A 25,155-nucleotide genomic window follows, 5' to 3' on the forward strand; every position below is an offset into this window, starting at 1 on the left:
GGCTTTCTATCTTGTTCCATTGATCTCTGTTTCTGTTTTTGTGCCAGTACCATATTGTCTTGACTACTGTAGCTTTATAGTATAGTCTGAATTCAGGGAGTCTGATTCCTCCAGCTCCGTTTTTTCCCCTCAAGACTGCTTTGGCTATTCGGGGTCTTTGTGTCTCCATACGAATTTTAAGATTTTTTTGTTCTAGTTCCGTAAAAAATGCCATTGGTAATTTGATAGGGATTGTATTGAATCTGTAGATTGCTTTGGGTAGTATAGTCATTTTCACAATATTGATTCTTCCAATCCAAGAACATGGTATATCTCTCCATCTGTTGGTATCATCTTTAATTTCTTTCATCATTGTCTTATAGTTTTCTGCATACAGGTCTTTTGTCTCCTTGGGTTGGTTTATTCCTAGGTATTTTATTCTTTTTGTTGCAATGGTAAATGGGAGTGTTTCCATAGTTTCTCTTTCAGATTTTTCATCATTAATGTATAGGAATGCAAGAGATTTCTGTGCATTAATTTTGTATCCTGCAACTTTACCAAATTCATTGATTAGCTCTAGTAGTTTTCTGGTAGCATCTTTAGGATTCTCTATGTATAGTATCATGTCATCTGAAAACAGTGACAGTTTTACTTCTTCTTTTCCAATTTGTATTCCTTTTATTTCTTTTTCTTCTCTGATTGCTGTGGCTAGGACTTCCAAAACTATGTTGAATAATAGTGGTAAGAGTGGACAACCTAGCCCTGTTCCTGATCTTAGCGGAAATGGTTTCAGTTTTTCACCATTGAGAACGATGTTGGCTGTGGGTTTGTCATATATGGCCTTCATTATGTTGAGGTAAGTTCCCTCTATGCCTACTTTCTGGAGAGTTTTTATCATAAATGGGTGTTGAATTTTTTTGAAAGCTTTTTCTGCATCTATTGAGCTGATCATACGGTTTTTCTCCTTCAATTTGTTAATATGGTTTATCACATTGATTGATTTGCATATATTGAAGAATCCTTGCATTCCTGGGATAAACCCCACTTGATCATGGTGTATGATCCTTTTAATGTCCTGTAGGATTCTGTTTGCTAGTGTTTTGTTGAGGATTTTTGCATCTATGTTCATCAGTGATATTGGCCTGTAGTTTTCTTTCTTTGTGACATCTTTGTCTGGTTTTGGTATCAGGGTGATGGTGGCCTCATAGAATGAGTTTGGGAGTGTTCCTCCCTCTGCTATATTTTGAAAGAGTTTGAGAAGGACAGTTGTTAGCTCTTCTCTAAATGTTTGATAGAATTCGCCTGTGAAGCCATCTGGTCCTGGGCTTTTGTTTGTTGGAAGATTTTTAATCACAGCCTCAATTTCAAAGCTTGTGATTGGTCTGTTTATATTTTCTATCTCTTTCTGGTTCAGTCTTGGAAGGTTGTGCTTTTCTAAGAATTTGTCCATTTTTCTTCCAGGTTGTCCAATTTATTGGTATATAGCTGCTTGTAGGAATCTCTCATGATCCTTTGTATTTCTGCAGTGTCAGTTGTTACTTCTTTTTCATTTCTAATTCTATTGATTTGAGTCTTCTCACTTTTTTTCTTGATGAGTCTGGCTAATGGTTTATCAATTTTGTTTATCTTCTCAAAGAACCAGATTTTAATTTGATTGATCTTTGCTATCGTTTCCTTCATTTGTTCTTCATTTCTGATCTGAACTTTATGATTTCTTTCCTTCTGCTAACTTTGGGGGATTTTTGTTCTTCTTTCTCTAATAGCTTTAGGTTGTAAGGTTAGGTTGTTTATTTGAGATATTTCTTGTTTCGTGAGGTAGGATTGTATTGCTATAAACTTCTCTCTTAGAACTGCTTTTGCCGCATCCCATAGGTTTTGGGTTGCTGTGTTTTCATTGTCATTTGTTTCTAGGTATTTTTTGACTTCCTCTTTCATTTCTTCAGTGATCTCTTGGTTATTAAGTAGTGTATTGTTTAGCCTCCATGTGTTTGTATTTTTTACAGATTTTTTTCCTGTAACTGATATCTAGTCTCATAGCATTGTGGTCAGAAAAGATACTTGATACAATTTCAATTTTCTTAAATTTACCAAGGCTTGATTTGTGACCCAATATATGATCTATCCTGGGAATGTTCCATGAGCATTTGAGAAGAAAGTGTATTCTGTTGTTTTTGGATGGAATATCCTATGAATATCAATTAAGTCCATCTTGTTTAATGTATCATTTAAAGCTTGTGTTTCCTTATTTATTTTCGTTTTGGATAATCTGTCTATTCGTGAAAGTAGGGTGTTAAAGTCCCCTGCTATTATTGTGTTACTGTCAATTTCCCCTATTAAAGTTGTTAGCATTTGCCTTATGTATTGAGGTGCTCCTGTGTTGGGTGCACAAATATTTACAATTGCTATATCTTGCTCTTGGATTGATCCCTTGATCATTATGTAGTGTCCTTCTTTGTCTCTCGTAATAGTCTTTATTTTAAAGTCTATTTTGTCTGATATGAGAATTGCTACTCCAGCTTTTTTTGATTTCCATTTGCATGGAATATCTTTTTCCATCCCCTCACTTTCAGTTTGTATGTGTCCCAAGTCTGAAGTGGGTCTCTTGTAGACAGCATATATATGGGTCTTGTTTTTGTATCCATTGGGCCAGTCTATGTCTTTTGGTTGGAGCTTTTAATCCATTTACATTTAAGGTAATTGTCAATATGTATGTTCCTATTACCATTTTCTTAATTGTTTGGGGTTTGTTATTGTAGGTCTTTTCCTTCTCTTGTGTTTCCTGCCTAGAGAAGTTCCTTTAGCCTTTGTTGTAAAGCTGGTTTAGTGGTGCTGATTTCTCTTAGCTTTCGCTTGTCTGTAAAGGTTTTAATTTCTCCACTGAATCTGAATGAAATCCTTGCTGGGTAGAGTAATCTTCATTGCAGGTTTTTCCCTTTCATCACTTTAAATATGTCTTGCCCCTCCCTTCTGGCTTGCAGAGTTTCTGCTGAAAGATCAGCTGTTAACCTTATGGGGATTCCCTTGTATGTTATTTGTTGTTTTTCCCTTGCTGCTTTTAATTTTTTTTTTTGTATTTAATTTTTGATAGTTCGATTTATATGTGTCTTGGTGTGTTTCTTCTTGGATTTATCCTGTATGGGACTCTCTGTGCTTCCTGGACTTGATTGACTATTTCCTTTCCCATATAAGGGAAGTTTTCAACTATAATCTCTTCAAATATTTTCTGTTCCTTTCTTTTTGTCTTCTTCTGGGACCCCTATAATTCGAACATTGGTGCATTTAATGTTGTCCCAGAGGTCTCTAAGACTGTACTTAATTCTTTTAATTCTTTTTTCTTTATTGTGCTCTGCAGTAGTTATTTCCACTATTTTATTTTCCAGGTCACTTATCCGTTCTTCTGCCTCAGTTATTCTGCTATTGATTCCTTCTAGAGAATTTTTAATTTCATTTATTGTGTTGTTCATCAGTTTGTTTGCTCTTTAGTTCTTCTAAGTCCGTGTTAAACGTTTCTTGTATTTTCTCCATTCTATCTCCAAGATTTTGGCTCATCTTTACTATCATTACTCTGAATTCTTTTTCAGGTAGACTGCCTATTTCCTCTTCATTTGTTTGGTCTGGTGGGTTTTTACCTTGCTCCTTCATCTGCTGTGTGTTTCTCTGTATTCTCATTTTGCTTAACTTACTGTGTTTGGGGTCTCCTTTTCACAGGCTGCAGGTTTGTAGTTCCCGTTGTTTTTGGTGTCTGTCCCCAGTGGCTAAGGTTGGTTCAGTGGGTTGTGTAGGCTTCCTGGTGGAAGGGACTAGTTCCTGTGTTCTGGTGGATGAGGCTGGATCTTGTCTTTCTGGTGGGCAGGACCACGTCCAGTGTTGTGTTTTGTGGTGTTTGTGACCTTATTATGATTTTAGGCAGCCTCTCTGCTAATGGGTGGTGTTGTGCTCCTGTCTTGCTAGTTGATTGGCATAGAGTGTTCAGCACTGTAGCTTGCTGGTTGTTGAGTGGAGCTCGGTCTTAGTGTTGAGATGGAAATCTCTGGGAGAGCTTTCGCCATTTGATATTACGTGGAGCTGGGAGGTTTCTAGTGGATCAATGTCCTGAACTCAGCTCTCCCACCTCAGAGACATAGGCCTGACACCCGGCCAGAGCACCAAGACCCTGTCAGCCACACGGCTCAGAAGAAAAGGGAGAAAGAAAGAAAGAACATAAAAAGAAATAAAGTTATTAAAATAAAATAATTTTAATTATTAAAAATAAAAAAATTAAAAAGTACTAAAAAAAGAAAGAAAGAAGAGAGTAACCAAACCAAAAAACAAATCCACCAATGAAAACAAGTGCTAAGAACTGTATTTAAAAACAAAAACAAAAACAGACAGACAGAACCGTAGGACAAATGGTAAAAGCAAAGCTATACAGACAAAATCACACAAAGAGGCATACACATACACACTCACAAAAAGTGAAAATGGAAAAAAACATATATCTTTTGGGAAGTCTGACGTTTTCTGCCAGTGTTTAGTAGGTGTTCTGTAGGAGTTGTTCCACACGTAGATGTATTTCTGATGTATTTGTGGGGAGGAAGGCGATCTCCACGTCTTATTCTTCTGCCATCTTGAAGGTCTCCCCCTGTACTTTTCTTGTTAAATTTATTCCTAAGTATTTTATCTTCTCTGTTGCTACTGAAATGGGGCTTTCTTTACCTTTTTCTCTATCTTTTAACTGGTTATTTTTTGTGGACATGATGGCTACTGATTTCTGTTTGGTAATTTATATTCTGCCAAATAATTATTTTATTGTTTTAGTTTAATCATTGATTTTTTTTAGGGTTTTCCCAGTATATAATCACATAAAATAATATAAAATAAAATAAAAAGCATTCCAATCAGTTTGAAAATGCAAAAATTAGGACTGAAAGAAAGGCAGCTCACAACTCACAAGTTGGTATTGAAGTTAATTATTTGGTAGGTGGGGTGCTTGGAACTTGGGATATATGTTTTACATAGAAAAGATATTAGAAACACCTGATTTGCATTCTAACCCACACAAAACCCATTTAACCTACAGTTAAAAATCTCTTAACTCCTAAAAATCAGTAAGAAAAAGACCAACAATCCCTTTTAAATAGGCAAAATATAGGAACATAATCGTTTACAGAAAAGGAAATATAAGTGGTTATTAAATATATGAACACAGGGCTTCCCTGGTGGCGCAGTGGTTGAGAGTCCGCCTGCCGATGCAGGGGACGCGGGTTCGTGCCCCGGTCTGGGAGGATCCCACATGCCGTGGAGCAGCTGGGCCCATGAGCCATGGCTGCTGGGCCTGTGCGTCCGGAGCCTGTGCTCCGCAATGGGAGAGGCCATGACAGTGAGAGGCCGGCATACCGCAAAAAAAAAAAAAAAAAAAAAATATATATATATATATATATATATATATGAACACATGTTAACATCACTCACGTGAGAAATACAGGTTGCAACTTCAATAACATACCACTGATACTCGTGAGAACTTACTGTTTGGGTCAAGTAAGCCCTCATACACTAACCACAAGTGAAATGTGGCACAACCTCTATGGGGAAGAATTCTGCATATCTACCAGACACACATACACTTTAATCCTGCAGTTCCAGTTGTAGGAACTTATCCTTCAGATGTACTCAGTGTCAGAAACATCATATGCGTCAAGATATTCATTTCGGCCTTATTTTTTTTATTAGAAAAAGGTAAATAGTGGGGCCTGGTCAAAATAATTGTTTTAAAAGGATGATATGGAATAATCTTCAAGATATATTGTTAATTTTTTTAAGTTAGGCAAAGAACATTATGGTTGGTATGTTTTCATTTGTTTAAAATGACATGCATAAATGTGTGTATATATACATATGTATGTACATATACACACATATATTCGTATACTGAGAGAGAGAAATGCTTACATACTTACAGAGAATCTCAAGAAGGATACAGAAGAAATGATAACATTGGTTGTCTTTGGATAGGCTGATTGACTGCAGACAGGGATAGGAGAGAAACTGACTTTCACAATATATCCCTTACACCTAAATTTTAAACTCTGAGCATATATTGTTTCTAATAGTATTATTATTAACAATTTTGTAATAACATAATTTACATTTAAACAAAAAGTAAAATGCACTTTAAGTTAGAACAGAGTGCTAAGAATAAATATCCCCCAGTGAACATGGTTGTAAAGCCCGAAGGCCATACACTGAGAAAATCATAGATGCTTTTGTTGTACTTCTTTATTTCTCTGGTTTGCAGAGACTCAGGTTCTTGTCATGGTGCTAACTGGCTATAAGCTATGCTCAGAAGTCATGATACCTGTGTTTCAATGCTTGTCTCAACCTGTTTGGTTTCAGTGCCTTTGAATATGATAAACTTTGTATACAAAGGCTAAACATTTTAAATATGTTATCTCTAAAGGTTTAACCGTTGGGGTAGAGATAAGAATGGCAAGAGGTCTTTCTTCAGAGAGAAAAACTAAAGTTTACTAACGAAATGTGGTTAATTGTGGTTGGTGTTACTCATTGCCCCATACTACCCTGAATAGTCCAGAAGGAGATAGACTTGAATATCAGAAAGAATAGCCATACTTTGTTATTTTAGATGTCAGCTATTAAATTAGTTTCAAAATATATTTAGTTTTGAAAATTGATCTGGGATGGGTTTGTTTCTACCATTTCTAAGTGAGGGGGTGAGAGTCTTCTTAAAGGCTTGTAAGGTCACATACTGGACTTAGAGATGAGTGTATAAGTTGGCAGTAGTTACATGCATCAGTTATATGCATTAACTGCTATCAGTGCTAACTACTGCCAAGGCATTAAGAATCATCAAGTCTCCAAGCACATAGGAAGGTAATTTTCTCTGAGAAGCACCTTCAGTTTATTGTTTGTTTTGTTTTGTGTGTTAGTGTACGTGTGTGTATTGAGAGGAAAAGGATCAATTTAAAAAAAGAAGAAAGATTTCTTTTAGCTCTGAAAATTCTCCCTATTTCTGAAATTGAGAGTCTGGCTAAAAACAGCTATGGCCAACTCGAAACTCCTTTGACCCCCTCATCTTGCCCGTTGCTTATCACCTCCTACCTCCTCAAAACCAACTAGATGAGAGTAGATAGTGGAAAATAGTACCATTTGTATAAAAAAGATTTTGACATAGCATTTTCTGTGTGCTTAAGACAGTGCACAGAAGTGTACATAGGTCAATGAATTCTCACGAAGTGAACAGACTCATGTAACCACCATCCTGATCAAGAAACAGGATGTTGGTATTGCATTTTGTCTTGTGTCTTTTTTCCTTAGCCTCAGCTTTCACCCAGCCTGAGCCTTAGTGTTCACACAATATTTATTATATACAACAACTGAATTGCATTCACTTTATCTGTATTGAATTTTTTTATATTGTATACCAATTTCTTAAGCGGTTCTAAGCCAACTCTTTCCAGCCATCCTTAAATATCTCAAACCAATGTGAATATTAAAAAATAGAGGGTCACATTATATGACCAAAAAATAAGAACCTACTTTTACTAGGTAAGAAAGCACTATATATGGTCTTTTAAAAAGTGAAACATGTACATAATTTAAATAAATCTAAAAAAGGCATACAGTGAAAAGTAAATTTCAACCCCTCCCCAGAAATACTAGTGTTACTCTTCCAGAGATAGTCTATAATATATAAATGCAATTTAAATGTTCACATTTTTTCCAATTTGAACCTAAATAATAGCACGTTGTGTATTGTAATACACCATGCTTTTAAAAAAAAATTATTTATTATTTATTTTTTTGGCTGTGTTGGGTCTTCATTGCTGCGTGTGGGCTTTCTCTAGTTGTGGCAAGCGGGGGCTACTCTTCATTCCGGTGCACAGGCTTCTCATTGCAGTGGCTTCTCTTGTTGCAGAGCACGGGCTCTAGGCGTGCAGGCTTCAGTAGTTGTGGCACGTGGGCTCAGTAGCTGTGGCTCGCGGGCTCTAGAGCGCAGGCTCAGTAGTTGTGGCACACGGGCTTAGTTGCTCCACGGCATGTGGGATATTCCCGGACCAGGGCTCGAACTCATGTCCCCTGCATTGGCAGGTGGATTCTTAATCACTGCGCCATCAGGGAAGTCCATACACCATGCTTTTTAAAAATTATAATGTAAGTAGCCCTTTTAAATGTGTTAGCCCATCCCACGACCTCCTTCCATGCTAGTAGCCATGTTTGCACCTCTTGACCCTTTGGCCAGGGCTGAACAGAACGCTGGTGTTGTATGCCAGTCATTGTCCTTTGCGATGCGATCCATTTCATGATCTTTCTTTTCTCTGCTCTGTATCACAGGTGGGCCAAACCCTACAAACTACATATCCCAGGCTCCCAGCTAGGTTCATCCAGTGGGAGGCACTTGTGAGAGACTGGAAGGTGGAAGGAAGAAACAAGCCAGGGTGTTTCTTCCCTTCTGTCTGCTTCGGGCAGCATCTTCACCGGTGTGGATATATCTCTTCTATGGTTCCTGCTCCCACTAGCAGCCCCTCCCTGTATGGTCCTAGTGTCAGCTTGGCAGCTGGCATCCCTCGCTGGTTCTCCATGTTAAGTTCCCTCCTCTGAACTACCTGGCAAGTTAGTCACACAGTGAGGCCACATGGAGAGAGGTGCCCTGCCAGCCCCAGGTGTTGCCATCAACCTTAGTGAGGTGCCAGACTTGTGAGCGAAGAAGCCACCCTGGATGACCATTTTTTAACGATCCTCTGCCCCTTTTACATGACACAATTATTTTTAGTAATAATCGCAAAATGAAATAATAACAACCAGAAAAGAAATGCAAAGAGTGACAAGTTTCTATTAACTTTGAATATATAGTCATGCCAGTAATAAATAAGAAAAATAGAAATAAAATAAATGTTATAGTATGAAAAAGCAAGGGGTTAATATTTTTAAATTATATTAAGTAGTTTTGAAAAAGGAAAATATTTATACCCACAAATTGGTCTATTGTAATAAAGTGGTCTGTTGCCTGTGAATAATAAACCTTTTCTGTTTTTAAGCTTAGCAGTGACTTCACTGAATTTTTTCTTTGCATATTAATATTTACCAGACAGTATAGGCAGATTTATCCAGTTATCTTTGCACAAAGTTGATAGAAGAACATTTTTTAAGCTTTTAATTTCAAAAGTTTCTTTTACCTGAGCAATAGATGTAAAAACAACTAGGAAAGGACTTTAACATAATGACAAGTTTGGCAGAAATTCATAAAAATCTTTCACAACAAACTGCAGGAATTGCAATGCTGCCTTTGGTTCTTTGGGAACAATTATAGTGGCTTTCAAACATGTCTATAGTTAAAAAGTTTCCACTAAAATATCTTCATCAGAAAATTCATCATACATTTCTATTACATACAGTAAAAACTTCTGAAGTTTTTCTTCATCTGCTAAAAATCAGAGAAAGTGGCTGAATGGTAACAAACTCTGACGTTATTTGATCTATTGCTTTAGAACAAGTGCCCAATTATTGGTGAAAAAGATGAAGGCATTCAAATACTGCTTTACTGATTTCTTCTAGCAATGTAAGATCAGCATCTTTTGTTGTTTCTCCTGGCATTCTTTAAAATTTGACTTTTTAAAGTAAATGACCATTTCTTTAGATTTTGTTTTTGCATTGTCAATTGCCTTCTCCACAAGTTCTGAGTACTGTTCCTTTGATTAGAGTCTGCTATAATAATATTTTATGTAAATAATTTTCCAGTAACTAGTTACTGAAAAGTTACAACTTAGGTAACTATTAAATTGTGCCACTGATGTAGCATTATATTTTCTCAATTCTTTCATTAGTCTTAACACAATTAACAATTGGGCTACAGAGAGGCAGAGAATGAAAAGCACCTATACCCTATACCAGAACTGGGAGACAGGGTCTGGATAACATTCTTAATAATTAGCAAATGTTTGTTACCAAAAAGATTTCCTTCATTTCTCATGTAAGAGGAGATATCAAAGATAAATGAATGGCATGCTGAAGAGTTCTGATACATGATTACTTTTATAAAACATTTAAATGTAAATTTGGCATGTTTTCAAAACTTACAAGTTAAGACATTATTTTAAAATCTACTCTAACTATAGAATCTTATTATGCTTCACATTCAGCTTCTTTAATACCTATTTACTGAACTTTTCCTAGGCAGCAAGTGTGTGTGTGTAGAACAAATGATAAATGACAAACTACCTTTTATGAAAAATTTGATTTATTCTGTCAACTAAACCCAAATAATTTCAAGAGGTACATCAAAGAATAATTTCTAAATGGCTTTTTTTCCTTGCTGTACACAATGTTAAGGGCAATCCTGTCAGCTCTTAAAGCTCTTGTTTGACCTGCTTTGTCAAATGTTTGTGAAATGATATTCAGAACGGCACAACGTGATGTCAACTTGCATTAATTCTTTCCCAAAGAGAGGTGTTCAGTATTCAGACTGTGTTTGTATTGGCACAATTTATGTTTCGGCTTCATCTCAGAAGGTTTACAAGTACCGTTTCCTTTGGAAGACTGTCCTCTTTTGCAATTTCTCTTCTAAAACAACCTTTGAAAGGACAATAATGACGTCCCATAAAACTGCTTTCAGGGAAGACATTAAGAAAGTAAATATTTCAAGGAATTGAATAAAAATGTTACATATACCAATATTAAATTTTACTATTTTCTTCCTAGATATATTATGAAAAATTAAAATGATCCCTTATTCAACTAGTATTTTTCAATGAAGTAAATCCATCAACAATACTGCTTTTGTCTTTATGTAAAACATAATTTGTAAAAAAAAACAAAAAACAAAACATAATTTGTTTTCAGCTAACAAGAACCACATAAAAGTGTTTCTAAAATTATATAATGTTTTCTACTTCAGTTGTAATAATGATGGTAAGCAAACACTTAAATGTTTTGCCAAGTTTTGTAAACAACAATATAGAATAGTAAAAACATTAGCTTCAAATTTCTTCATCTGAAACAACAATGTAAATCACTCATCCATTATTCTATATTGCTTAGGAAACAAGAGAATGGTTTTAAGATTCTGATGATTTTGAAATAAATTTTTGGTTTCCCCTATTCCCCAGCAAATCAGTTATCATTTTCAGTACAATCACATAGCAACCATAATTCAGTTGCCTTCTCAAAGTCTTTTCAAATTTTGTCCTTTCCACCTTTTTTCTGAAGCTTGTTTCTGATTGGTTCCGTCAACACCAAGGGTTCTTTTATGACGGTTGCTGAGTAATTTTTGCCTAATAATTCAACTTCCACTTGTTGTCCCACTTTACTTAGCTCTACAGGGACATACGCGAAAGCCAGACTCTTCTGGATGCTGTAACTGTAGCTTCCGGAGGTCGTGTTGCCAACCACCTGAAAAACAAGACCCTACCATCCTCAGCATCTTGGTCACAGCTTTATGTGCCTCCTCTCTAGATGAAAATTCTCAAAAGATACATTCAACTTACAGAGTTTTATGATATGCTGTCTGTGAGGATAACACTAGGAGGAAAACTTCACTTTTTTGAGACGCTTAATGAAAGTTTAAAACTTATGAAAAACAATTCTCAAAATACACATCCATGTTGCTCTGAAATTTCTCAGTTTTAAATAATTACATCTAGTTTCTTAATACCTAGTACTATTTTGCTCAGCTTCATGCCAAGAGATCTGATAGGAAGAAGAATCAAATATTTTCATTTTGAACTTTAAAAAATTCTCTTCCATCAAACTAGCATGGCAATAATAGATACAAAGGAGAAAAATCTAAAAATCCAAATGCAAATCTAGTCAACTGTTCCTGCTGGCATTTAGAAAATGGCCTGCCAGAATAGTGCAGAATTAAACTCTATTAATATATCAATAGTCAATGTGAAGTGAATCTTCTATATGAATATATACAGATTTAACAATTCCTGGTAATTGCTAGGCACTTAAATAAATGTTAACTTTACCCTCTCTAGCTTTACCATGTACAAAACATTTTGCTAGACATTCTGGAGAATGAGTAGAGGTCTGGTTCCTACCCTCATGAGCTTCCTGCCTCGTTGAGGAATTAACATACAGACATGAGAAACAATAACCAGGAAGCCAAGGTAGGCAACATAAGTAAGCCAGGATTTGTTCTACAATTTTTTTTTTTTTTTTTTTTTTTTGTGGTACGCTGGCCTCTCACTGTTGTGGCCTCTCCCATTGCGGAGCACAGGTTACGGATGCACAGGCTCAGCGGCCATGGCTCACGGGCCTAGCTGCTCCGTGGCATGTGGGATCTTCCCGGACCGGGGCACAAACCCGTGTCTCCTGCATTGGCAGGCGGACTCTCAACCACTGCGCCACCAGGGAAGCCCTGTTCTACATTTTGAAGGTAGGTGGAATTAGGTGGGTAGAGAAGGGGGATAAAACTTTCCAACATGAGTGGAGACATGGAGTTCTGTGTGAATGATCAAAATTAACAAGGATGAAATAGGATAACTTGGGATGGCAAACCAGAGAAAAATACTGAACAAGGAATCAAAATTTAGGAGATGAAAACAGTAATTTTATGCTACCAAAAATAAAATCTATATAACAATCTTGATTAGAAGATTAGATCTGGTTTCCACAACTCTTAGCTGAAGGAAAAGATGCAAGAAAAGGAAAAACAGAGTAAAATGCAAACAAATTGCAATACTGGTTTAAATACCACTTTTTTTTCTAACATCTTTATTGGAGTGTAATTGCTTTACAATGGTGTTTTAGTTTCTGCTTTATAACAAAGTGAATCAGCTATACATATACATATATCCCCATGTCTCCTCCCTCTTGCGTCTCTCTCCCACCCTCCCTATCCCACCCCTCTAGGTGGTCACAAAGCACCGAGCTGATCTCCCTGTGCTATGTGGCTGCTTCCCACTAGCTATCTATTTTACATTTGGTAGTGTATATATGTCCATGCCACTCTCTCACTTTGTCCCAGCTTACACTTCCCCCTCCCCATGTCCTCAAGTCCATTCTCTACGTCTGCATTTTTATTCCTATCCTGCCCCTAGGTTCTTCAGAACCTTTTTTTTTTTTTTAGATTCCAGATGTATGTGTTAGCATATGGTATTTACTTTTCTCTTTCTGACTTAGTTTACTCAGTATGGCAGACTCTAGGTCCATCCACCTCACTACAAATAACTCAATTTTGTTTCTTTTTATGGCTGAATAATATCCCATTGTATATGTGTAAACACCACATTTTTAAAAAGTAAAAGGAAGACAACAAAAGCAAAATGATACATAGCCCCACTTAAAACGGCTTCTCCTGGCTACGCAACATCGCACTCATCCTTACAGCCTTACTGTCCAGCACAGCGGCTGCTTATAGCTGCTGCTCAAAAACATCCATGGACATGAATCAGCCTGGTGATATTTCAGCTGCCTCAGCAAAGGCTCACGACAGTCAACAGTCATATTATAGCATTTCTAGTCTCTTATGCATTTATGACATTAAGTACAGACTCCTATCACTGTAGCCCCAGTTTTTAATTATCTTGTTGAAACCCCAAATCACAAGCTCTCCATATAATTTCTGAACTTGTTATGGTGATTTAAAAAAGTGAATGCCTTCATTAGTAAAAGTTTCTCTCTGGCAGATTATTAACTGCCAAGGTATTGCTGAGATAACACACATGTTTCAAAATGGCTTTTCTCCTCTAGATCATATTTCCGTGATATAAAACTGGGATTTGGGTCAGGGTGGCTGGAGTTTTAATCGTCGCTTTTTTGAAAGACCTTCTCGGTAACTTTGGTTTCACTTCTGAGTCTCTAAAACAGAGATTTGTGTTTGGAGCTCTGGGAAAGTTAACCTGGTTTTCTTGGGCATCTTAAGAAAACAGGAAGAATCCCGAACGAATCTCTTGGTCAAATCCCCTAACTCACTGGACAAAAAACCCACAATCACTCTTCAGAGGCTGCGTGCCCCATCTCCTTGGGCCTTCGCATCTCTTAAAATCTCAGCAGTGATTCTTCTTGCAGTTATTTCTGCATTAGTAACTTTAAAGAAATAGCATGTTTATTTTGTGCGTGCTAGTCTTAAAATAGTTATTGAATGCTTTGCTTTCTGCTCGATTACTTTCATTTCTCCTTTAATTTCTCTCTAATCCAGGGGTTGGTGGTCCAAAGTATTTTAGAAAACTGGCCTTTCCTTTTATCTTATTACTAAGTCTCCAGGGAAAGGTTTTCCCTGGCATAAATTCTATGTCATTTGACCTTAAAATCTTCCAGATTCAATGAAATCCATTGCTTTGTTTTGCTCAGTGAATCACAAGAGCCACCCTCGCCCTTTGCCTAGTAGATTCTCATATTCTTTGTGAAATCAAACATCAGCCTTCTTTTTACCAATGTAAACAATCCTCACTTATTTTTAGCCTTGTCTCATTCTTCTCTTCATTATGAGACTTGAAGACGCCTGTAACAGACCTAGAGAAGACAACATGGTAAATAACCTTTGAAAGAGGGAACATAATTTAAATTGGATGATATATTATGTTTCTTTGGCTGTCCCTGTGTGTTTTAGTTTATTAATAATGAAAAAGAAGACTTTCTAAACTCTTCAAACTTCCTTCCTCAAAAGCCTTTTCTTCAAAACTTACTTCCCAGCAAAGCTGCTTTTATAACTAATTAAAGCCCCTCCCATGCCCACACTTATGCCTTGATTTTTTTATATAAAGCCTTACTTAAAATCATAATCCCTCCCTCTAGCACTGCCCATCTCCCAATTAGATTTTATTTTTCCCCAAAGTATTCATTGCCCTCTGGCATGCTATTTATTTTATTTTATGTCCATTGTTTATCTCTCCCTCTCCTGGAATATAAGCTCCATAGGGGCAGAGATTCTTGTCTGTTTTGTTCACTGCTGCATCCTTAGTGCCTAGAATATTGCTGTCACATACTAGAACTCAGATCTGTTGAACAAATAAATTAACATGTACCCTATCGCTAGCATTGAAAATATCTGCATGAATAGAATACCAAATATAAAAGGTAGAACAAGTCCAAATTCAGGAAATAAAAATTAAAAAATATTTCATATCATTCTAGAGATAAGGAAGATCAGAGAGTGTCATCTGCATGATAAAATGAGGATCCTACTAAGCATCCAATAGCAGACAAGCTGCTATCAGGAAATTTAAGAGAAATATTACTAATAACTAAAATTACAATTGCATTAGCAGCTCTATAAACAGGTGGCACGTATAGGAAAGATGAAAAATATAACGTATAAACACAGTGCACAAATGAGGCAAAGGGAATAAAATTTAAAAATGGAACTTGGAGGGGACATATGTATACATATAGCTGATTCACTTCATTGTATAGCAGAAACTAACACAACCTTGTAAAGCAATTATACTTCAATAAAAATAAATGGAGCTTGGGTTTCCAGGGTTCTTCTTTTTTTCCAGCTTTGTTGAGATACAATTGACATATAACATTATATAAGTTTAAGGTACAGGTTTCCAGTTTTTTAACTTGGGTATGGTCACATTTAAGATGACTAAAAATCTGTCAGTTGATCATGGTCGATGTGGGGTTGCATACAGAATGTTATGACAGAGCTTCTCGTTCATTCCATGGCCAAGTAAAACAGACTATCAGTAGAAGTATGAGTGCAGACCGTATTAGGAAGACTGAGATAGTTGGATGAGAATAGAGTGAAAAATGTAGAACAAAAAGATGAGGTGAGGGAAGTGTAATGACCAGGGAAAAATTAATTAGAGGCGGAAAGAATCTTAGACATTATCTCACTCAGTGGCTTCATTTTGTAGGTGAGAACACTGAGACCCAGAGAGGCTCAAGCAGTTACTTAATGGCAGACGTGGTTATCAGTGGAAATTGTGCGCAAATCTTAAATCAGAGAAAGAACATATTAAGAAAAGAGGGCTGGGGCTTCCCTGGTGGCGCAGTGGTTGAGAGTCCGCCTGCCAATGCAGGGGACACGGGTTCGTGCCCCGGTCCGGGAAGATCCCATGTGCCGTGGAGCGGCTGGGCCCGTGAGCCATAGCCACTGAGGCTGCACGTCCGGAGCCTGTGCTCCGCAATGGGAGAGGCCACAACAGTGAGAGGCCCACGTACCGCAAAAAAAAAAAAAAAAAAAAAGAGGGCTGAACCAGAGATCTAGAACAGAAACAGAAAGTGGAGACCGGGAGGTAAGAGTAGGAATGGTTCAAACAGAAGAGCAAACAACACAATTAAAGGTGAGGCATTTGAGAAAGAGCTTCAGATCTGAGAAAAGATCTATTGGCTTCGTAGAATCTAAAACTATAACATCCACCTGTTACTTAGATGTGCAAGAACTGTGGGTATATAATGAAGTGCTTAGGAGAATACAGTGGGCCATCAGAGACAAAGAAGAGAGCAAATGGGGGTATTCAGCATGTCTTAGAAGAAAGGATAAGAATTCAAAGTCCAACTGTACCTCGGTCAGAAATCAGCTTCGTCAATCACATGTCATAGTTGTGTAACCTCAAGGAAGTTACTTAATCTCTCTGAGCCCCAAAGCCTCATCTTTAAATGGGAATGATCATACATATCTTGGAGGGGTGTTGTAAAAGTAAATGAGAGAGGGACTTCCCTGGTGGTCCAGTGGTAAAGAATCTGCCTTCCAATGCAGGGGATGTGGGTTCAATCCCTGTTCAGGGAACTAAGATGCCACATGCCACGGGGCAACTAAGCCCGTGCACCACAACTACTGAGCTCACGCGCCTCAAGGAGAGAGCCCACGTGCCGCAAACTACAGAGCCCACAGGCCCTGGCACCCACGTGCCACAACTACAGAGCACATGCGCCCTGGAGCCTGCGCACCACACTAGAAAGAAGCCTGAGCGCCGCAATGAAAGATCCCACGTGCCACAACGAAGAGCCCGCATATCGCAGCTAAGACCCAATGCAAACAAAAAAATAAATTAAATAAATAAATATTTTTTAAAAAGTAAATGAGAGTACATGAAAATATCCAGCACTAGTAGGAACTCTGTAGATGTTATTTCCATGTCAAACTGACCCCTGCCTCAGCCCAAATGGCCATATCTTTAGTAATCCAAAGGCTGAGATTGACACCACTGGCTCTCCCCTCCTCCAGTGCTCGTTTTGTCACTGAAGAGATGGGGAAAATGAAAACAAGTATTAAGTAGGCTGTAGTGCGTAAGGAAAAAAAAAACCACCTAGGGATAGAATATCTGAGTATTTGGGTGTTGACCAAGCAGACCCTGCTCAATACAGAGCAAATGTTTAGATGAGTCTTGAAGGCCCTGTGGTCGCCACATGGTCTAATCTAAGCTAAGTGTCCCTGCCTGATAACCCCTGCCTGATAACACCAGCCAAAACACAGCAAAACGTTGAGCCAAATTGGGTTTTACAAATAGTCATAAAAAGAGGAGGAAGTGAAATTCTATTGATAGGTTATCTAACTCTGGCTTTACTGAAGACCAAGAGAGAGAGTGAAATGTAGCATCCCAAAAGGAGAAGGTAGTCTTACTCCTCCTGAAGAACCAAAGTATTTCCACTTTTCCCTTTATTTACTAAGGTTTAACCCTCTCTTGTCATAGATGTTTTCATTTGGAAATTGTTTTCTGCTACTGTGCTAAGGTACGAATTGTTTCCTCCTGAAAGATCCCTGAGAAGCTAAGTCAGAATACTACATTCTTTATAAAATCTCTCTCTTGCATTCACAGATACAGATGTGGTGAGCCAAGAGGTCATTTTACCTTCTAAATCATACCTTCCTCATTGTCCCATGTATTTCAAGTCCTGCAGTTTATTTTCTTTCATTAAACCATATAGAATATCATGTTTTCCAAAATGAGCAGCATTTCATTTTCCTTTCAGTTAAGTAATTTCTGTTTCTTGAATGTCACTTCAGAATTCAAAAGAGTGTCATCTCACCAATAGATAAATAACTAGCAAAAAACTGTAAACGGAAACAGAGACAAGGAGTTTCTGCTGCAGAAACACTGCAGTGGCCCCTCGCTATGGGTCCTCAGCACTCACCTTGCCACCATACCAGATGCTTTCATTTCCCTCCGGATCAACATCGTCCGTTGCCAAGGTGAGGCAGACCAGTCTCCGTTTCAGCCCCTTGGCTTTAATCTGTTTCAGTGCTTGCTTTCCTATGAAGTCTGCTGGCTGCAGGAATCCAAGATAATGATGATGAATGAATACTCAGACACTGTGACAAGGTTAGAGATGCAAGCATTTAAATTTGTCTTTGCTATTTTCTTGCCAATTACACATTAAATAAAAATACAGATTGGATCAAACGTCTAGACAAATATTTCTTAGTCCCTGAATGACACCTATTCTTTCAGAAGAGGTTAGACTTAAGGGTAATAACTTGTGATAACAATTTTACCAGAACTACCTAGGCAGAAAAATGTAAGGCATGATATTGAGATGGTGGGTTATGAAAGGGACCCTTGTATCTACTGGTTCTGGACAGTGGGAACGGTGGGCAGTGAGCATGGCGCGACTCAGTTTCTACCTAATGTAAGCCTTCCCTAAGAAGGAAATTCACTTTTTTGAAATGTGATGCCAAAGCAACTCCAAAATGCCTACGTTTTTTCCTTCTTCAGAATAATGGTCCCCGGGATGCATTAACCTACTGGGTTGCACCGTTAATTCATTCAAGAAATTTATTGAGCCCCTACTGTGTGGGAGAAATCATGCTGGGCCCTGGGTTACAAAATTAGTCAAACACAGACATTTTGATCAAAGAGCTTATTCTGTAATGCTGTGCTTTTCAACCTTTTTTTTCCTTTTGGGGAAAACAAAACAACAAACACAGGAAGAGCTTGATTCATTTGAGTTCTTATGTAGGATAAATTCATGATAACACAAGTCATAACAAACCAAAGTTCATTACAGTTAAAATATGTTTATCTAAATACAGAAAGAATGCTACAACAAAATTATTTTGCTATCTTGGTATATTTTTTTTTCTTTTTTTTTTTTTTCGGTACGTGGGCCTCTCACTGTTGTGGCCTCTCCCGTTGCGGAGCACAGGCTCCGGACACGCAGGCTCAGCGGCTATGTCTCCGCGGCATGTGGGATCTTCCCGGACCGGGGCACGAACCCGTGTCCCCTGCATCGGCAGGTGGACTCTCAACCACTGCGCCACCAGGGAAGCCCCTCTTGGTAGATTTTTAAAAGAAGACTTGCTATCATGGATACATGATGACAGGTATGCTTTTTAGTGTTCTTATCTATATAGGAAGCCAATGATTGCAATGAAAAAAAAAAAAAACACTTTATTGTGTGGAAAAGCACACAATCCTGGAGTGGCCAAGCACTATATAGTGTGTCTTGTGGAGTGCTGGGAGATCCTGAATACCTTCCTCAGCTCCTATTATGAAATCTGAATCTTTGCTGATATTCATTTAGATCTTGAAGGTTTGGGGTCCTCCTGAGTCCCTATTAAAGAATTTTCTTTCAATTATTTACTCAGCTGTTGTTATGTCCCTGCTATGTATCAGATACTAGATACAGGATATTCAGAGCTAAATACAACAGGGTCTTGTAGCCTCTGAGAGGTCCCTGAGGAGATGTGACCCCTTCCTTCCACATCACAATATGCCCAGCGCTGAAATTATTTTATCTCCTCAATGTTTTAACATATCAGAGGAAAAAAGAATGATTTGAGATTACTGGAAACATGGTAGAATATGACAGCGATAGTATACAAATCAGCTATACCAATTTGAAACATGATTCACTGTTGCTTCTGTGTGTTTTATGAGAGTGTGAAAGTCACAACATTTTGGAAATTTAAAACAAAAACTGTCTAATGCATGTCTAAGGCAGAAATGCAAACAAACAGTTGCTGTGATAGCAGCACGTACAGTGGGAGCTCAAGAAGGCATATGATCCGTTCTATCTAGGGTGAGAGGGGGGCTGGGGCAGCATTCTGTCAGCAACAGTTTTATGGAGGAAGCAGCTTGAACTGAGTTTGAAAGAGGAGGCTTCATGATAACTACTGTCTGCATACCCTTCTCCAAAAGTCCTTGCGCTTTTAAGTCAATCTTCCCAACAATCCACAGATGGTGGATTTGGGGTCGAAAAGAAGTGAGTTAATTTAGCCAAAGACACTCAACCAAGATCTCAGAAGTCCCAGCCCCATTCTTTTCATCTATTTTGAGCTGCCTTCACTGAGCCTCTTAAGCCAACATCTGCCACACCTTCAGAGGGACTGTGGTGAAAGCTGCCGCATCCAAAGTTTTCAGAAATGGGGACTCTGGGGGGCGCTGGACGAGAACTGCTGGGGTGGATGCCATGGGGGTGGGGGGAATAAGAAGTGCTGCAAGGGGAGTCTAACTCTGCCAAATTCATAATTTTACCAAAGTCTAAAAGCAGGAACATAAGGTACCAGTTAATCATAAGAAATAGGAAAGATGGGCACCCCAGAAAACTTCCTTTAAAAGAGAAAAGTTATAGTAAATATTTAAAAAAATAATTTAATTCATTATTAATTTAATTAAGTTACTAATTTAATTCAAAAATTAAAGTAGTAAATAAGTAATATTAATAATATTTACAATTTATTAGGCACTTGCTATGTGCCAGACGCTCTGCTGAGGGCTTTACAATCCTCATTACGATTCCTATAAGACAGATCAGTCTATCCCCAGCTTATGAAGAGAAGGCCCAACAAAGTTAAGGGTCTTTCCGGAGGCTCGGTTATGTAAGTCAGCACCTTTAGATTTTATCCATACGCATTTTTTAAATGGCTGTGCCTGGAGTCTATCACTGGCAGGAACAGCTGATGTAAATACTCTAAAGAATGTTTCTTTTAAATTATTTTGAAACACAAATATATGATATCACTTATATGTGGAATCTAAAAAAAATGATACAAATGAACTTATTTACAAGACAGAAACAGACTCACAGACATAGAAAACGAATTTATGGTTACCAAAGGGGAAGGGGGGAGGGAGGGATAAATTAGGAATTTCGGAGTAACATAGACACGCTACTATATATAAAATAGATAAACAACAAGGACCTACTGTATAGCACAGGGAACTCTGCTTAGTATTCTGTAATAACCTATGTGAGAAAAGAATCTGAAAAAGAATACATATATATGTATAACTGAATCACTTTGCTGTACACCTGAAACTAATACAACACTGTAAATTAACTATGCTTCAATAAAAAATTAATTAATTAAAAATTATTTCTAGGTAGCCTAACCTATCTTGAATGACATTAACTACACAATAATATTTTTGTACTATGTGAAAGGATTTGAAAACACTTAACCTCTATATCTGTATATCCCTGAATTAGGAAGTGATCTTGTCAGCAATATCGTCCTTAGACATGAATGAAAACAATACTCAAACAACAACAACAAAAACCTAATTAAAAGTAAGGAACACATACTTAAAACACAGATAAGAGGTGACACCTGCCCCTTGAGACAGTTCTCCCTTCCCAGGCTAACCTTGGGCCTGACTTGGGAAGATTTAAAAGTGGGGTGATAGCATTTCATTCTCATTTTGCTTGGCTTTCCTCCCAAGATTGCAGACTTTATTATACAGTTATTATTTATAAATGAGAGAGGAAAATGTGTCTGAAGGTTAAGTGCTGAGATTAAAATTGGTGCCTTCAGGATGACCTGAGAACAGAAGTGTATTTCTTAATGAGTCACTACCAAATTAACTACATAAATAGCTGTTAATGTCTTTGAGAAACACTTCTGGGGCACTGAGATTATATCTTAAAATAATTTTGGCTTATATTTCTAATCTATTAATTTTTAAGAAGCAGTAAGAGCCATTAAAGCAGCCACCTGTGATGCATCCTAAATATAACATCCACATAGATGAAAACATTAAGTAGATTTTAAGTGAAATGTAACTCCTCATCTCTTACTAGCTTTATTAAAAGCACACATATTATCGAAAAGCACATGGAAATGAAATAAATTAAACCAGTATACTTTGGGTTGGGATTCTCAGAGCAATGGAGAGCTTTCAGATGTGTAGCTAAGGCGAATTCGACAGCAGCAGTGGAAGGAAGGTTCTGATATGAACTCTGGGTGGTGGGCTCTTACAGACCAGGAGAGAAATGATAAAAACCTAGTTTGGGACCTCTTCTGTTCCATATTTAGAGTCAAAATCCATCAGAAAATTCAAAGCAGTCATCAGTTTGATTGAATTTTTGGCCAAAATCCTTTTAATCTAAATGTCAAACGTTTCCAAAGGCATAAGAGAATCAGTGTAACATCCTGGGTCCTAAGAAAGCCCCCCTTAGAAACCAGGCACAGCACTGGTTGTGGAATCATGCTCCCGTGTTTGCAGACCTGAAGAGAGCTGCAGAGAGACCCGGTGGTCACCAACCACTGTCAGTGGCAGAGCAGAGATGAAAATCTGGGTGATAGATTTCTGCCGCTGTCCCTCAACACATTCCTGAAAAGTTCCTTATTTAAAATGAGGCCAGGAATCATTCATTAAAAACAGTCCTCACGGGACTCCCTTTGTAAAGCACGTGGCCCTGACTAACCTGCGGTCCATGTGAACCATAACTTTCTCTGGTCGTTTGTCAAATACCAGATGCATCTGTGTTTGTCTCACAGTTAAACTGATGAAGCCATATACTGGATTCGTTCATTTGGGGGAATGGATCTGACCGGCCCACCACCCCATCAAGACAAATTATACCATCATTCATTTCATAGTCACACAGTTAGAATCATAGAAGTTTTTAAGCAGGCAGAAAACTTAGTCCAAGGTCATTTTTCATATGAGAAAATTAAGGCCCAGAGTTAACGTTCTTGCCCAAAGTGACAAAGTGAGTTATTACCAAACCTCAAATCCAGGCTTCCCAATTCTTGCTTCCTTCTCCTCTATGCAGAACTTGGTAACATTCCATGTAAGTTTATAATAACCACAATTTCTCTATCTCTTTATTAGCAAAATATTAAATTATGAGTGTAGCAAGTCCAGTCTATTACTGACTGGAAATGAATACTCTCACATTCACAGTTTTTATTCTCTGCTCTTAGCAATTTAAAACAATTTATTTGGCATTTTTCTAACCAAAACCACTAATCAATTAAGTATTCCTTCTCAAAAAAGTCTTTAATATAACTAGAAAAGGGACTCTGTTAACCCAAAGAAAGGTGTGGATACATTGAAACCTGGAGAAAATATTTAAAATATGATTCCCAAGCCAGGCCTATAATTCGTTAATTGCATCCAAACCAAACTAGATGTTTCAAAATGAAAATAGCCCCCGTTATGTGTTTTATGACTTTTACTAGATTCAATATTAAGAAAATATTTACTTTTCAGTCTTTGAGTCTTATGATTCACAGGAAAACAGTGGAACTGACTTGTGGCTTTGTCAGATGTACTTTTTTTTTTTTAATTGAAGCATAGTTGATTAACAACGTTGTGTTAGTTTCAGGTGTACAGCAAAGGGATTCAGATGTACTTTTATGCTTAACTGCATTAGCAACAATTAGAACATAGAGTTTTCATAATAGCTTTCATCTCTCTAGACTACAGTGAAGAACAATTGCCCATTTGGTGTTTTAAGGAGAGCACTCAAGCCTAAATGCAAAGTAAATAATTATTATTTATTTCTTAAAGGAAATAAGAGAAACACAAAGAAATGAAGCTGGAGTCTTCAAAAAACTGAAAGGGTTTTATCTATAGTTGGTTTTCCATAAAAGATTTGTTTTAGATTCCATTCAATAAGATGGAAGGGACCTAACATTTATTGAGGTATCAAATGTTCTTTAGCTCATCTAATATTTATAACAAACTTATAAGGTGGATATTTTCTTCATTTTACAGTTGATAAAACTGAAGTGCCTTTAGGTTAAGCAACTTTAGTTTTAGAATAGGTGAGTGGCAGAGCCATGGTTCAGACCCTTCAAATACTTACTAAACCCATACGAACTACTGGACACAGAACCAGCCCTGAGGATTCTTGGCCTCTGTCCCCAAGGAGCTCAGAGTCTAGCTAAGGAGGCAGCCAGTGTTATGGGGTGTAAAAATATCATGGTAGAGATAAGTACAGGGTGCTATAGAAGAGGGGTCCCAGCACTCCCCTGGCTTTAATTGCCACCTATACAACAATGACCCAAATCCATACTTTCAGAGCAGAGGTCTCCACACCAGCGTGCTCAGCTGCCACTGAGACCCTCCATTTGACTGTTCCATAGCCTCCAACCTCGCAAGTCCTTCCAACCTCTGAATCACATCCTGCCTGTGTTTCCTAGTTCATTAACCATAGCCTAGATCCTACTTTCCACTCCCTTCACAAATAGTCCTTCATGTGGTCTCCAGCCTACCTCTTTATTATCACTCATACCTCTGTCTTCTCTGTCCCATGGCCACTGCCTTAGCTGAAGCCCTCAACATCTCTCCACTAGATTTCTTCAATAATTGGGTAAAGTGATCATCCAGTCACCAGGGTAATTCCCTTTTGATCTTTTTCCATCACCAGAATGTCACTCCTTACTCAAAATCCTTCAAAGGCTTCTCAGTGTCTCCAGGAAACACTCCAGGATACACTCCAAATTTCCTAGCCTGGCAGATGAGACCCTTCCTGATGAGGTCCCAGTACTTCTCTGGCATTATCTGCATCTGCTATGTGCCAACCCTGATAAGTGTTGGGGATAAAATGGTAAACAAGATGTATTTTGTATTGCCAGAACCTCTACTCAAGAAGTTTATGTCAAAAGATCAAGAAAAATGAACAAAATAATTGCAAGCTGTAACCTATCCTATAAGGAGGATGTAGCTACAAAATTTCTTTTAAAAATTATCAAATAAAATCCAATAACATAGAAAAACGTAATACATCATTACTAAGTGGGTTTTATGCCAAAATTAAAGTTGGGTTAACATTTGAGAATAAATGTAATTCATCATATAACAAAGTAAAAAAGAAAAACCATATGATTATCTCAATGGACGCAGAAAAAGCACTTGCCAAAATCTAATATTCCTAATTCAAAAAACAAAAAACCCAAACTTTTAGCGCTAAGAACAGAAAGGAATGTCCTCAGCCTGATAAAGAGCATCTATGAAAAACCTACAGCAAACATCATACTTAATGATGAAAGACTGATGATGATGATGAATGTTTTCCATCTAAAATCAGGAAACAAGATAAGCGTGTCTGCTC

The 25,155-nt window shown here is 37.6% G+C and overlaps 1 protein-coding gene across 1 annotated transcript in view; it reads right to left on the minus strand.

Moving 5' to 3' along the window:
• Positions 1-10,761: 10,761 nt before the first annotated feature.
• The window catches only part of DMGDH (dimethylglycine dehydrogenase), a 60,375-nt gene continuing 45,981 nt past the window's right edge, over positions 10,762-25,155 (minus strand). The window contains exons 15-16 of the mRNA XM_060146133.1: positions 18,004-18,138; positions 10,762-11,364 (exon numbers count right to left, since the gene is read on the minus strand). Coding sequence (XP_060002116.1) covers positions 11,149-11,364; positions 18,004-18,138 — 351 coding nt within the window. The 3' untranslated portion in view covers positions 10,762-11,148. The remainder of the gene's footprint in view (positions 11,365-18,003; positions 18,139-25,155) is intronic.

The sequence above is a fragment of the Lagenorhynchus albirostris genome, chromosome 3 (genome assembly GCF_949774975.1).
Source record: "Lagenorhynchus albirostris chromosome 3, mLagAlb1.1, whole genome shotgun sequence".
In the NCBI taxonomy this organism is placed as follows: Eukaryota; Metazoa; Chordata; class Mammalia; order Artiodactyla; family Delphinidae; genus Lagenorhynchus; species Lagenorhynchus albirostris.